This window comes from Vanessa cardui, chromosome 23 (assembly GCF_905220365.1).
Source record: "Vanessa cardui chromosome 23, ilVanCard2.1, whole genome shotgun sequence".
In the NCBI taxonomy this organism is placed as follows: Eukaryota; Metazoa; Arthropoda; class Insecta; order Lepidoptera; family Nymphalidae; genus Vanessa; species Vanessa cardui.
In genome coordinates, this window is record NC_061145.1 from 6,817,085 (window position 1) to 6,833,385 (window position 16,301).

The window sequence follows — 16,301 nt, forward strand, 5'->3', positions numbered from 1 at the left end:
CTGTGAGCAAAATTGTTACATAGGTTGTATATGATAATGATTAGCTGTAAGTACCCACAGAGTCCCACGTACTATTATTACACATTCATGCATTAAAGTTATTTTAACGCAGAGATGACTAATGAGTAATGAGCTTATAAAAGCAATCAAAAGAGCATTAACAGCTTTTCATGTAAACTTCATCATTGTTTACTTCAGTCAAACAAATCGAATTAGACCGCTTTGCTGTAAGTACTTTTTTATTATTTTACCCTTTGATATGATTCGAAAATCGAACACTAATCGAAGTGCTCTTCTTTTTTCAAATAATCATCGTTTTTTTTTTAATTTATTTTTGATTGAATCACTAATCGAGTCCGATATTGATTGATGTTCGAAGCTTTGTGGTAGCGTCATTAACACGCTGTTCAAAGAGTTTTTTAATTAGCGGTTAGTATTTCATACGCTATGAGAAGTATAATCGGACTTCGGCTATTAATTCCGATGATTGGATAATTATTAAGCGTTTTGTATGTTTGTCTTATTCATAGGTATATTGTTGTAGATAAAAATAATAATAATAGTTGCTTGTTAGTTTATAGAGTATTGGATCCTGTATGATGTTACTTGTAACTCTTTAATTTTTAAAGTAATGATGATTAGGAGGTAAACCACCGTTTTATTTAATAAGAAAACTGTAAGAGATTGGATTTTATTGTATTATACCTATATATAAATTAACGAATACAGTTTATAGTATATATATAAATTTAGCATTTCATTGCTGGTCGTCATAATAAAAATATATGTACATACATTACTAGTGAACCGGCCCAGCTTCGCACAGAATGAATGAACTGAATTTCGCGAATGAATGTCTTACAACATTAACAGCTTTTTTTTATTACACAATATAAACATCTTTCTGGTGTAAAATACTTTAGTTCATATTATACTCCACCGCCGAAAACGAGATGAATTTCAAAAACAAATGAAGTAGGTACATGAAAAATGATTGGATTTCAACCCGCAGTCTTTGATTAAGTTTCACGTAAACTAAAAATCTCGACTCATTATAGATACAAAAAACATATAATCAAAATTAAAAAAAAACTCCTTAGAAATAACTTTTTATTCGTTGTTCGTTGTCGCTGTCAAAATTTAAATATGGAATTAAAAAAGTTACGTTTATTAGTTATAGTCACTATAAAAATTTGCAATGTAAATAGGTACTCAGTAAGTGATCATAAGTCAGAACTCTCACTCACCAAGTGACCCATTTATCGGTTTTCAAACTTCATTCAATCGAAAGTCCTTAATGCTTCTAGCTATGATCCAGAATACTCATATTTTAATATACGAAAATATTATCATTAAAAATATTTATATTTTTATATCAAATTTGTTTTTCAATTCATTCAGATAGAAAGCACAAAGTTCTATATTTATTTTTTGTTTATGGTATTTTATTTTATTTGTAACTATTGAAGGCATATTATTACTTTTTACATATAATATAATATTATATTATTTATTTATATTTTAATAATGCAAATTTTCTTTTATTTTTCTTGTTTTATACTTCATTTTTTTGTTTGCGATGTACAATAAAGTACATTTCATTCATTCATTCATTCATTATGTTTGTCTGTCCGAATCAGTCCGAATAGTGACCATGATATTTTGACTGTAATAATTGTTAACCTTTATTAAATTGATGATCAATAAACCGTTACCGATACGATGCAGAGCTGCGACCGCAAACATGCCACTTACGGCCACTCGCCCTCTCGGGGCACCACTTATACCTTCCATAGACAATATTAATATATAGAGCGACTTTATTTATTAACATAATAATTATTAAAAATATGTATTATAATTATATATAAATAAAAATAATTCCTGAGTAAATAGGCTATTTGACAATGCGAAAAATAAATTGTGAATTATTGTAATCAGTGTATATGATGAGTTTAAAAATGGTTATTTACTAACGAAAGTTGAAAATAATACTTAATTTATTCAAAAATCCATAAATAAAAATGCATTTTTTCAAACGTTTGTCACGTGACACAAAACGCTCCTGATTGGTCGGGCTTATTATGAAGTCACTTTCTTGTAAACTTTGCTTTTCTACTATATGTACCACAGATTAAAATACAGGAAAGTGATGTCATCGACCCCATTGCAGCGCCATATTGTCCATGTAGCGTTTTTGCGCGCTATTTAAATATGGAATTTTTTATATGATATTTTTCGGCAAATATGTACTAGAAATAAAAAAAACACAACTTTTACTGGGTTCCTTAACTTCTACTAAATAATATAAAATGGATTTTAAAAACCAGTCAAGTAGCCTATTGATGGACGCGTAGAATAGTGGCAAGAATTCTGTAAAAATATTTTATTTCAAATAAAGTTTGTACATTATAAACATCAATCTTTATGAATTAAAATTAAGTAGTACTATAATTAATAGACTTTACAAATATTTCAGTCACAAAGGACGATATCAGTTAGGGAATCCTTAAGCTGTTTGCAATCCCTTTGACTCAATTGATGTTAACAAAGATTTCGGATTCAATCGCGAAGTTTCAACGAGTTTTCAAAGTCTAAATTTACGCTCCGTACCCGTCGGTAATAATGCAATTTATTCAATCATTCATTGATCGCTCGGTAATCTTAACGATTCCTTATCATAAGACACACACACACAGACAGGTATAACGAGTGGGCTCAGTGAACTTGTGTTTATGCACACACTTGTGCTATTATAAGCAAAAGAATTGCACATTTCAGGCCAGTTTTCTTTCGTAATACTTGGCTGATGTCAGTCAGAATGACGTCATCAATCAATATAAATAATTGATTGATTGGAGATTGGAGAAATATAGTTATAATACTCGAGGTGAAAATTTTTTTTACTCCGCACTGTGATATCTGTTCTTATGTTTTTTAATTATATAATCTGTTCCATTTTTAAACGAGTGTCGTGATTATTATCAAGGGACTTGAAGGAGTTTGGTAGATATACATATGTCAAATATTACCGGTACGAGTCCACTCAGAGTTCAAGGGGCCACATTAGTATTTATAGTAAGTATATATAAATTAGTTGTCATCGAACACAGGGCTTTGTGTAACAGAGCTTACAAAAAAGCTTCAAATCAAAAAAGTTTACCAGATTAGATATATTATTTAGATTCATACGAGATTTCCGTCTAGCATTGAAAAATTGTTATTTTGTCTTGTCTATGAGATTCATAACTCTATGGTAAACCACTTGCCGGGATCAGATAACTACTCATCTCTGAACATCATCTAATACTAATATAAAACTCTCATGAACAGCGCTTTGTTATGAGATTAACCATAATGATATTAATAAAATAAAATTAATTATAACTACCTATAACATAAAAGAGAAGGAGCTAAGATGGTCCAGTGGTTAGAACACTTGCATCTTAATGATTGCGGGTTCAAATCCAGGCAAGCACTATATATATTCATCTCGTGCTCGGCGGTGAAGGAAAACATCGTGAGGAAACCTGTATGTGTCTAATTTCTTCGAAATTCTGCCACATGTGCACTCCACTAACCCGCATTGGAACAGCATGGTGGAATATGTTCCAAACCCGAGTGGAAGAGGAGGCCAGCAGTGGGAAATTTACAGGCTTGTTACCTTACTTAACATAAAAGACCTATACGATACCTATAGACGTCGTACGTAGTCATACTTATAACTATGTATGACGTCTGGTAACGTTAACCAATTTGTATTGTTAATTAGTAAATTGATTAATGATATTACTTTTTTATTGATGAATAAGTTCCATAAGACGTGGATGTGTCAAATAGAGATTCATTAGTAATATGTCAATTTATATATTTGTTTATTGTAACTAAATATCTTTATTAATCTGTGATGGTAAAATTAATTAACCCTACCTATTAAATAAAGTTAAGTTTATTTTATTGTAGTAATTTTCAAATTATTATTATTTTAATTACTTGCAGTCGAAAAGCCAGTCTAGATATTTTAATGTTGTAGTAAACAAACATACAGAAATAATATCAAAAACCGTGAAGATTTTGTAAATACTTGCAGACAGTCTTGCCAATCCATTAATATATTATTATTACACATTTTATATTGTTGCGTATTCGTCTCTTACACAAATGAATACTACTAAAATATATGATATATATTACATATTGAAAAGAAGAAAATTAAAGAAGATACAAGAAGTATAATTTCGCTTAAGTCCCACAACTGGGCATAGACCAACTCTCCATTCCAGAAAGTTCCGTCGAAGCGTCCGTTGGATACACATGAGCTTTCGTACGATGGTTTCACTTACCGCGGAACATGAGATGAAATATAAACACAAATTAAGCACATGAAAATTTAGTTGTGTCTGTCCGGATTTGATCTCAAAATCTTCGGATATTACTGACAGCAATATATATTCAATTTAATATATAAATAAAACATAATCATATTCCCGATTATGACATACCTTTAACATTGATTGAGCTGAGATGGCCCAGTGATTAGAACATGCATCTTAACCGATGATTGCGGGTTCAAACCCAGGCAAGTACCGCTATATATTTATATGAGCTTAATTTGTGTGTATAATCCATCTCGTGCTCAGGGGTGAAGGAAAATATCGTAAGGAAACCTGCATGTGTCTGATTTCATCTAAAATCTGCCACATGTGCATTCCACCAACCCGCATTAGAACAGCGTGGTGGAATATGTTCCAAACCCTCTTCTTAATGGAAGAGGAGGCCTTATCTCAGCAACGGGAAATGTACAGGCTATTACTTTACTTTAACATTGAAGAAGTATAAACTTCTAATCTATGGAAGCGCTTTGTGTTAGCCTGCTTAGGAATACACTTATTACACCAAATTGTAATTGGTTTAGTTGCGAAGGTTTGTGGACCATTAGCTTGTTGGTTATTCGAAATTTTTTTACGTCAATGGGTAGGCGTTGAACACTTACTATCATGGCTGTATTTTTAAATGTTGAAAACGAGTAACTACTGAGTTTCTTCCCGGTTCTTCTCGGTAAAATCTGCATTCCGAACTGGTGGTAGCTTCACTTAATATAATTGTTAAATGATAATTGAAAAGTGCTTGTAAAGACCTACTTGAATTAAGTAATTTACCCCCTCAGCTATTAGACCCCTAATACCAATGCTCTGTATTGTTGTGTTCCGGTTTGAAGGGAGAGTGTGGTGTATCACAGACACAAATGGCATTTTGATGTTTGATCTATACCCTTATATTTGGTGTACTAGTGGGTACTAGCTCATGACACTTTATGAAGAACGCTGTTTAAGAATGATAGAGATTATCGCCCATTCATCATCATAATCATCAGCATGTTTGTCCACAGCTGGAAATATGCCTCTCCAAATGCACGCCACTGTGATCATTCATCGGCTACTCGCATCGAGCTCCTGTCATGAATCGTAAATTAATTAAAATTATTTAAAATCATTTGTATTAGCCATTCAATTAACAGTATTTTTACTAAGCGACGTTAGGTTAACGGCGGAACTAACCAATTACAATTTTTCAAAGTAAATTTAACCAAATAATGTTCTAAGGTAATTTTTTTTTTTCAACCTCAGTTCCTTGAAAGTAAGATGTATTAACTAAATGTCATTAAGGCCGCTGGTTGATTGGCACGGTTATAAAAAGGCAAGGCTGTTAATTAAAAAGGTTAATTAAAGTACTGCGACATATGTATAAAAATAGATTAATTATTAAATACCCAATTTGACAATGTTTAATCATTGTTAAAATCTCCAACACCTGTAAATTTATGATAGTTAAATAACCCATGAGAGCCGAGATGGTCCAGTGGTTAGAACGTTATCTTAACTGATGATTGCGGGTTCAAATCCGGGCAAGCGCCATTAGGTTTTCACGTGCTTAAATTGTGTTAGTAATTCATCTGCGTGTGTCTACTTTCAACGAAATTAATAACCTTCTCCTCGAAAGGAGAGAAGGCCTTAGCTCAGCGATGGGAAATATAAGAGCCGTTTAAATAATCCATATAAAGGTAGATTTATACTTTCTTAATACCGTCAGATTTCAGTGCGAAAGGTAAGAAGCACTTACACATATTGTAGTACACAGATATAGTAGATAATATGTGGAAAATAAACACCAAGCTACATGAAGAAATGTTGAGATCCCTGAAACCTGGAAGCGAGGCCTTCCCTATACCTAAACATGTTATGTTATGTTAGCGTTTTTGTTATGGTATAGGTTGGCGGACGAGCATATGGGCAACCTGATGGTAAGTAGTCATCACCCATAGACAATGAAGCTGCGAGAAATATTAACTATTCCTTACATCGTCAATGTGCCACGAACCTTGGGAACTAAGATGTTACGTCCCTTGTGCCTGTAGTTACACTGGCTCACTCACCCTTCAAACCGTAACACAACAATACTGAGTACGTTATTTGGCGGTAGAATTACTGATGAGTGGGTGTTACCTACCCAGACGGGCTTGCGCAAAGCCTTACCACCAAGTAAAGTGTGTGTTTTAAGGCTCATTTGTTTTGCACACAATGATCACCTTAGTTTTATTAAAGTAGCTTGGGATATTTTCATTGATCCTATTATAAAATCGTATAAATTACCAACATCTCCGTAACAAGCCAACTTCATGCTGTCCAATATCTAGATAGGCTTAGTAAGCTATTATTAATAGTAACATAGTATCACGAATTCTAGAATATTCTTCAATTTTATTCCGAATATTTTCCTAACATAAGAAAAATGTAGTAAGTAACCTATAAATGGTAATACAAATCGTCATTATATTGTTAATACAAAAATATATAATTGAATATAATTATAACCTTATGTCATACAAATTAATCTCAAAGAAATTCCTTTTAAAACTATATATTTAGTAAATATATAATGAAGTTTTTTTTGTCGATTAAGTGAAAATTACTATAGATATAGCATTGATTTATTTTTGTATTCCCATAATACATCCCTCTATCTTTATTAAATACCCACCGAAACCTACCGTTAGCAGTTAGTAGTTAGTAGCGTATAAAAATAGAGTCTCAGTCTCAAAATATATTGAAGAGATATTTAAACACCTTTTTAATTTTTTAATTTGCCTCCAGAAATGGAAAAAGAAAACACGAACAAATAAATCAGCTACATCGATTCTTAGTAAATATTAATTGCAAGGAAATAATTAATAAATCAAATTTTCTACTTCGAAAATATATCAAAACTTTTTAAACTTCCTCTCAGCGCATTAAAAGCGAACACGCTCTGACGTATTAAAAAGAAAATTTATGTTGACATTTCCACTCACCTACTTTTTTATTGGCCGACCGCAATCTCTCAGTGCACCTGATTGGTGTATTTAAATGGTGAACTAATGACAGAAAGGGATAACACGCAAAGGGCGAAGGCTGCACTCGGTATGTTCGAAAGAGACGGATAGACACTTCTCGGGTACTTATTGATAACGCGACGTGTTAACAGTAGACGCCCGAGCATGTTGGGCGACTTGTACGTGCCGTTTTAAAGTAGAGTATCGAGAATTGGCACGTGTATGAGAATTAATAATCAGTATAGTTTTATAAATTGCAATAGTGTGTCTGTATGGTTGTAACGTCATTATGACTAAATTACTGAATTGTTTGCAATGAAAAATATTAATGGGAAAATTTCCATGTAAATTGAGATACACGCTAGTTTAAGAGTAATTAATTTTTCTGTAATAGATAAGTATATCGATTTATTTTTCATTTATAATTTATGCTTTACGAATAAAAAATAAAAGTGATTTATAATTTCGAATTAGATTTATGTATGTATACACTTATAACCTAAACATATAAATAGTTCACTTAAATAAGACATTAAAGGTATAAATTACATTTTATAGATTAGGTATACCTTCGATTTTTAAGTGACGAAATAATTATTTATCAATAACCAAAGTTGTTAAGAGTTGCAGATAAAACTATAAATAATTTCTTCTGCAGAGTTCTAGTTCTGAGTTTTAATATAGAGTGTGACTGTGTTAAAATACAAAGAGTAACAATTATTTACACTTAAGATTAGTGTTAGTTTCGAAATTACAGATTTAGAAAGTAATATAAAACGCTTTAAAATTAAAAATAGTATTCGACACAGTTATATGTAAATTTTCATATTAAAATAATAAAACAAAAAAAGTTTTTTTTGAGAAAAATGTTCCAAAATAAATTTTCAACGGCCAATACAGCGCTGCTGCACAATTCGCTTAAGACCAATGCGATCAAATTGAATTCATGTAAACATCTTCAAGAAAAACTCAACGATCCCCACTACTTACGCTACTTTAGAAGCTTTTTTAAAAAACGACCGCCCCAAACTATCGCTGTCACTTTCTATCCCTCGATGTCATAGCGGAAAGTGGGCTGTTTCTATCTCTTTCGGAGGCTTAGCGCTCGTCAAGCAGGCGGGCAATTCATCACCTAAAGTTTATTCGTTTGGAGAACGCTTTGCGGTGAGACGAGTTCGGACGCGCCGTGTAATATTTAAATTTAATGTGTTCGAAATAATGGAGTCTAAATTGAAGAATTTCAAGAATTCCTTGACATTACAAGACTGTGAGAAGACAAACTTGAGTCTGACGACTCCTTTCTCGATCAACGATATTTTGACAAAGGAAAATGAAACGAAGTGTGATTTTGAAAATGGAATGTTTTGTTCATCGAACGGTTTCGGCGGGAAGGTGAATTTTTTAAACAAGCCGACGAGTTATACGAAAGAGGACGGTTATTCGAAAAAGGAGGTTATGGAAAAGAGTATGAAATACTACGATGACTGTAATTTCCGCGATTATGCGGACGACGGCGCTTTGGATATGTCGAGAAAGAATAGTTTTCCAGTCACGGAATTATCAGGTATGTTTAATTAACAATATAGATATGATTAAAATTATTTTTAAACTTATTTAGACGAACGCTGAAGTTCGAGGAACGTTTGTTTACCTGTTTTTGTTTACATGCTTATTTAGTGTTAATTATTTATTTAAAATGTATTATGTATCATTAGTTTGAAAAATCTATCGCATTATTAGTTATTTAGTTTTATTTTGTTATCTTTATATAACTAGTATTAGTTATACCTGCGTTACGTCATTGTGCGTGCACTTTCTATTTTCAAATTTTGTCTATGGATTTAATAAAATATAAGTTATTTATTGGTATATTATAAGTTTTAATAATATGTAGCCATCATAATGTTATATCTTAGGCGCAATTTCTAATCACGTAAAGGTTCAAATTGGTTTGCCGTAATTGATTGCTTAACTGGTTTTGGTTCGCGGTTTCGCTTGCATTATAGTGTCAACCCTACCGCTTCACGTACTTATTATAAAAAAATACCTTATGTCCTTTCTGGATATAAAATACATTATGGATTTCAAGCTAGCTAGCTGTTCAATGGTCTTGCTGCGAATGTGGTTCACACAATCAGATAGACATAGTTGCTTTCCCATTTAAAATATGTAATAGTATCAATAAAACAATACTGCGCTTAATATTAATCCACATTACAACAATAAAAACGAGGTATTACGATAACATATTTATTAAATACAAATGAATTACATATTTAAGTACATGTAGTCATTGTAATATATCTTGGGGTATACATATATACCTAATTGCATTGATTATAAATTAATTTAATCAAATCTACACTATATTAATTGATGCCACCACCGGGTCGTACAGTAAGTAGATTCTACCGAGAATACCAACAAAATACATGAAATGTTGTGGTTTATGTGAACTAAACCTCATGTAGGTAGTTACTACTGGCTTTTTTTATTCAATACATAAATATAAAGTATTACTATTTGGTAGTAAAATTAATTGATAAGTGCAGTGGCGGATTACAATAGGCTGGAGCATAGGGCGGGAGATACTTACCTATACTCGTCACTACATAGCGGGTTGGAAAAATAATCTAGTAACTGACAGAAATATCGCCTAGTTTATAATGATAAAGATGTAATGAGGGCGATAGAACACAAATCAAAACACACATGCAAAAAAGTAGGGGCGGCAAAAATTTAATAGCCTACTAGCGGCAGATTTGTAAATCCGCCACAGGATAAGTGGTGAATTCCTCTCAAAGACGGTCTACACAAACCTTATCAAGAGTAATTAATTAATTAGGTACAGGTGTAAATGACACTAACAGTACATCACATTATGAAAATTTCTCATTGATAAATAATATTGCAAAAGCAAAACTATACAATGAAATCGTTTTTAAGCGTTTTATGGTGCCATTTTATTTACATTTCACACAATTTTAGCCAAAATAAAAAATGATTGTAAAAAACGTAATGACTGTTGGTATAAAACCTCCTTTCTTAAAAAAATATTAAGCGTACCAATATTGTCATCCGATATGAGCAAATTTTCTAACAATAATTTCTATCACCGACGCTCATCGTAATAATATTACCTAATAGACATTATAACATTTTTAAATAAGTAAACTAAATTCGAAACCTGTCAAAATTTATTTTATCTCAGTATTTATTAATCTGTAAACCTTTTTAAAAAAAGTAAATGTAATGGCGTATTGGTGTCACTCAGCGATATCTTGATGTAGTAAATAACCCATTAGCAAGGTTAGCTATTATGACTCCTTATAGTACTTATAGTGCTTTTATTTAATCTTTCAACTTATTTAATTATTTAGAATATTTTAAGTCCGCAAATCTAACAGTTTATTCATGTAACGTAAAAATATTTTCTTGCAAACGAAATTTAAAAAAATATCTTTTGTGTTCAAGTTTTACGGGCTTTTTGATACATTATGTATTATGACATACTTATCTTATAATTATTTAATAGAATTAATTGCACTAAATCAACCGAATATTTTCAATCTTTATTATCTTACAAATTAATTAGTTCACTACTTATTTATAAAAGCTATGAACTTTAAAAGTATAAACGCTTTATTTTATTAATAACTACAATTTCAACCAAATCACTTTAACTTTTACCATTCTAATAATATTTAAAAAAAGAACTCATTCCGAATTCAAATCGGCAACAATTACGACACCAACAATACGTAGATAATGGCTGGTCCACACTGGTGTCATTCCGCGACGTCCCTCCACTTGCTATTAGTGTTACAACGCCTCATCACTGTAAGTGACGCTTAAACGCACTACCCGGCCGTTCTATTAAGTAATTACTAGTTAGTGCCACGTGCCGGGGACATTAACTTTGGAATTGTAGAGCATTGTTTAAATATCGATCATAAAAGTGTGAGCCATTCTTTTGTATAAGTTTTTTTTTTTTAATTTTGCGTTCAGCCATTGTTTTCTTAATTTAAATTCTTAGCTTTTTCAATTTATAATGCATACTCTTTTGAATACAAATGATAGCAAAACAATTGAATTATTAATTATCGTAAATAATAGCAACACTACCGATTTATATATCAAATACTGAACAATAAAAGTTCATTTCTGAAACATTTCTAACGATTATGACCTAAACTAAAGTTATCCAAAGAAATAACAAAAGGCATCGCACGCAAAAATACGGTTAGACCTTTTCAGTGTTCATCCTTTCTCTAATGACCGACGACAATTTGCGTAATGGATCCATTGTTGAGCCTTCTTTATACGCGGATGGCGTGACGCGATATTGTATTGAATTCATTCGCTACTGTGAACGCCGCTTAATTATTTAATTTTTTAAACATAGCAACACTGTATTTTTATTCATATACACTGGATATCAATTCTTATTTCTTGATAGCTGACTTTTAAATTATAGATATATATAATAAGCCTACATAATTAAATAATAATTTATCAAGCGTTTACGAAACTATTATAAAAAGAGGTTGTATATTAAAACCAGAATGTATAAATCTTTCATTTGTTTCAGATGACTACGACTCAAGGTCCTCAAATACGGGATCCCCCGTACGTCGATCTAACTCATCCCCCAACTCCGACAACGGATACAAGCCGTTCAATCTACACTATGAAAGGAAGTGCGCCACCCCGCCACCGGACCACAGAATAATGCACTCCCCAAACTACACACCCATCGAATACTCGCAGAACAGTGGCAGAAAGAAGCGATCAAGAGCCGCATTCTCACACGCCCAAGTCTACGAACTAGAACGACGATTCAGCCAGCAGAGATACCTATCTGGGCCGGAGCGAGCCGACTTAGCGGTAAGCCTGAAGCTCACCGAGACACAAGTCAAGATCTGGTTCCAGAACCGTCGGTACAAAACGAAACGAAAACAGCTTCAAATGCAGGAAAGCGGCATGCTGGCCGCCGCCGCCGCCGCCGCGAACCACGCGAGAAAAGTCGCGGTGAAAGTCCTAGTCAACAACAACGGTCAACCGAACTTACCAGATCTAAAATACCAAGCCCCAATGATCGGTAAAACGTTGAACCCAGCACTATTCGCGCCTCCGAATCTCTTGGAAGGTTCACCAATATTAAAGCACTTCGCTGGAGTTTACGGAGTTGACTTCGCAAAGAATCCAGAATATAAAGCGCTGTTACAAGAATCGTACAATCAAGCGGTGTTGCAATCACTATACGGACCGCACTTAGGTGTGAACTATCCCAATATACCATTATCCTATATGTATTATCCTGGTCATCCCGCGTTTGGGATGTCCATGCCTTGCGAAGCGGATAGGACTCATGAAACATGTGTTGATCCTAAGGAATTTGGTGAGAGTTCGATGAAGGATGAAAGACTCATTGATAAAAGTAAAACTCACGTTGAGGTTAACGAAAACAGCAACGAAAGTATGGCTAGTAATATCGAAATAGAAAATTGATTATAATGTTCACCGTTCACGAATAATACATATTGTAGTCGACACTAATTAATTATTAAGATTAAAAGATAAAAACCAAAGAAGAAAAGAAGCATTTGGGCGTTGGAATATGTTATTAATTTCTTCTCATTGATAAATAACATATTGAGATTAGAACAGTGATCCAGTAAATTTATATACCAAAGATATTTTGTAAGTCAGGAGGAAATATATCTTCTTTTAGAACCAAAGAAATTGCATAATAAACCAAAGAGGGATGAGATTCTTTTAATAATAGTGTTATTGTTAATTTTGATTAATTGTAAATAATGTTTTGTTGTTTTTAAGATGTTACACGTAGCTGTCACGGTTGTAAATAGTACAAAGATTTCGTAGTAGATACAAAAGTTTAATAAAGGCAATATCGTTAATTCACTGATTTTATTCACGCATCCTATAATACTAAAAAATATATTATATTTCTTTAATTTTTTAAATCAAAACTTTTCAAAATATTGAGTTTATATATACGATCTTTGAGTTGGTTCCCCATCACACACGTTTGTCGTACGTAAATCTGTGTGCTTAGTTCAATGTGGACTTACTGAACCAGATCACTTTACACACACTTGCTCGATGCTAAAAATATTGGAAAACAAATTTAAATATTATTATTTATTCTCTATATGGATCAGATAGAATATTTTTTGTCTAAACTTAGACACTGGTGAGAATAATTAATTTAACTGAAAACATAAATTTAATCGTAATTATAACACTTATAAAGTTAAATTAATTCAATGTTCAATTTTCTGTTTTATTTTTAACAAATTAATTATTACGAAACTTACTGATGGTATAAACAACGTCGCCAGTTGCAGAGATTCAGCACAGCAATCGTCAGTCAATTTTCTAAGTATTTTACTACAGAGTTAAATAATATAAGATAAAAAAAGACTGAGAACCAGTTTTGATCTTTGAAGATGGTTATGGACTATAATGTCGATTGAAAAATAGTAAGATCCTAAAAGATAACGATCTTAATCAGCTTATCTGTCCAGACAACAAAAATTACTAAAACAAATATGATAGCCGTTAATAATGTATCAAAATTTGAACAGGATATTCAGGTTATTATTTTTACATATTTTAATTGCTGTTGTGATGTCAATTATAGAGTAAAAATACCTGTATGATGTAGCAATATTAAACAATTGAAATTAAATATCAAATATGAAATACAAATAATGTATCGACGACCTCCATTGTCGAGTGGTGTGAACACCTGTTTTCATAGGTACGCTAATCCGAGGTTCCGAGTTCGATTCGCAGACGAGTCGATAAAGATTATCATTAGTTTTCTATGTTATCTTGGATCTGGGTGTTTGTGGTACCTTGGTTATTGCTAATTTCCCATAACACAAGTGCGTTAAGTACTTACATTGGTATCAGAGTAATGTATGTGTTGTTGTCTCGTGTATAAATAATAATTAATGTTGTCTTAAATTTTCGCAATTATTACACATTTAAATAAAACTAGTTATAACGGATTTGAATCGCGTATATTAATTATTTTTGACATCCCGACGTTTCGAGCACTTTACAGCGTTCGTGGTCACGGGTAGACTCAGTCGATCAGAAATCCGTTATAACTAGTTTTATTTAAATAATTAATTCATTTTCAAGATAAAGATTGTCGCTTTTATACGTCAATTGTAAATCGAATTTAAAATCAGCTGTTTCGTAACAAAATAAATATAAACCGTGACCGGCGACAAATTAAACTTAGCGCCCTCAAAGATGTGAGAGTAAATACGTAATTGCAATGGTCCTCAAGTCTGGGGAAGGTGAAGAATGCTCGCAAAATCACCGCCTTGCAAATTGCATGTGCCAGCAGTCGCAAGTTATGGAGTATACTTTCGTAGATCTAATTTAAAAAAAATTCTTTCTTAATACATTATTATGCCTATTTTTTATGGTATAAGTTGACTGACTTGTATATGGGAAACCTGATGGTTAGTGGTCACCATCACCCATAGACAATGACGCTGTAAGAAATATTAACTAATCCTTACATCGTCAATGCGCCACCAACCTTGGGAACTAAGATGTTATGTCCCTTGTGCCTGTAGTTACACTGGCTCACTCACCCTAAACCGGAACACAACAATATTGAGCACTGTTGTTTGGCGGTCGGTACCACCCACTGATGAGTGAGTGGTACCTACCCAGACGGGCTTGCACAAAGCCCTACCACCATGTGTGTAACTTAAATAAACATGTAAATAAATAAAGGTACGTAATACAAGACAGCGAATTGCAATTTATAAGGCAGGTTCGTTCATACGCCAAGCAAGTCCATTTCCATACAAATCGTCCGTGTTCTTACAGATTATCATATGAATACGTCGTAAGGCGACATTATGAAAATTCCGAGCTGCGACTTCCGCTCCAAGAATTTTCTAAGACTCGTCCACGATGACGCTTCCCTTGCACTTTGATCGTGCGAACTTCAAATTGCTCTTTTTACTTGGAATGCAATATTTTCCCTTATGATTATATTTCAGTTAGATTTGCATGTAATTCTGTAAACGTGTTTAATAGTTATGTCCAGATGATATAAACAGTAGTACATAGAAAATTAAGTATTATAGTTATGCTAAATATGTTATTTATTGATAACACTTCAAGCTTCGGAAAAATAAAAAAATATATATTAAAAATATATAAGGTATAGTATGCCTGATACGCATTTACAAGCATAGAATGACTAGTGAGATATACAACTTAAATAAATAAATGAACTAAATTTATACAAAATATCAATATCATATACGAAAACTTTCCAATCGAATAACTCTATCAAATTTTTTTTATCCGCATCAAAATCCGTTGCGAAATTTTAAAGTACGTCGTAATCTTTATGTTTATGATTTTTGTAATTATTATTTAAAAGAACTTTTAAATAATAATTACAAAAATCTGTCCTATCCAACGACAATATTCATTAGGCTTAGGATATGAGCTCAGGATATGGACTATTAGTATGTGATTCTACCGAATAGAAAAGATACTGGCCATTTTTATCTTGAACGCTCTTTCTGTAGTACATTTAATGTCAATACCTAATCACTATATCAGCTGTCAGTTGAAAAGGTCGCGAATAAAAATGAAATTCCAATTTTAAAAGTACTAAAATTGTTGTTCTTTGTTTAAAGCTTAATGCTTTAAAAGGTTATACACATTAGTTGCCATGGCAACATTAGAGGGGAGAAATAATAATGTAATACTAGCAAATAGAATACACTTTAAAAACAGTTCACATATTATAATAAATAAGGTATATTATACTGTACAGGGTTATATAAATTATAGAAGGTATTGGTATTGATGAGTATAAACGAATTCATACAGGGCACTTAAATATAATTGTATATGATTA

At 32.3% G+C, this 16,301-nt stretch overlaps 1 protein-coding gene across 1 annotated transcript; it reads left to right on the forward strand.

The window, feature by feature from the left end:
• The first annotated feature begins 8,543 nt into the window (after positions 1-8,543).
• On the forward strand, positions 8,544-13,290 carry LOC124539845 (homeobox protein bagpipe-like). The gene is made up of 2 exons (XM_047117202.1): positions 8,544-8,933; positions 11,961-13,290. Exons 1-2 carry the CDS (start codon positions 8,588-8,590, stop codon positions 12,878-12,880), a joined length of 1,266 nt encoding a protein of 421 aa, XP_046973158.1. The 5' UTR covers positions 8,544-8,587; the 3' UTR covers positions 12,881-13,290.
• The last annotated feature ends 3,011 nt before the right edge of the window (positions 13,291-16,301 follow it).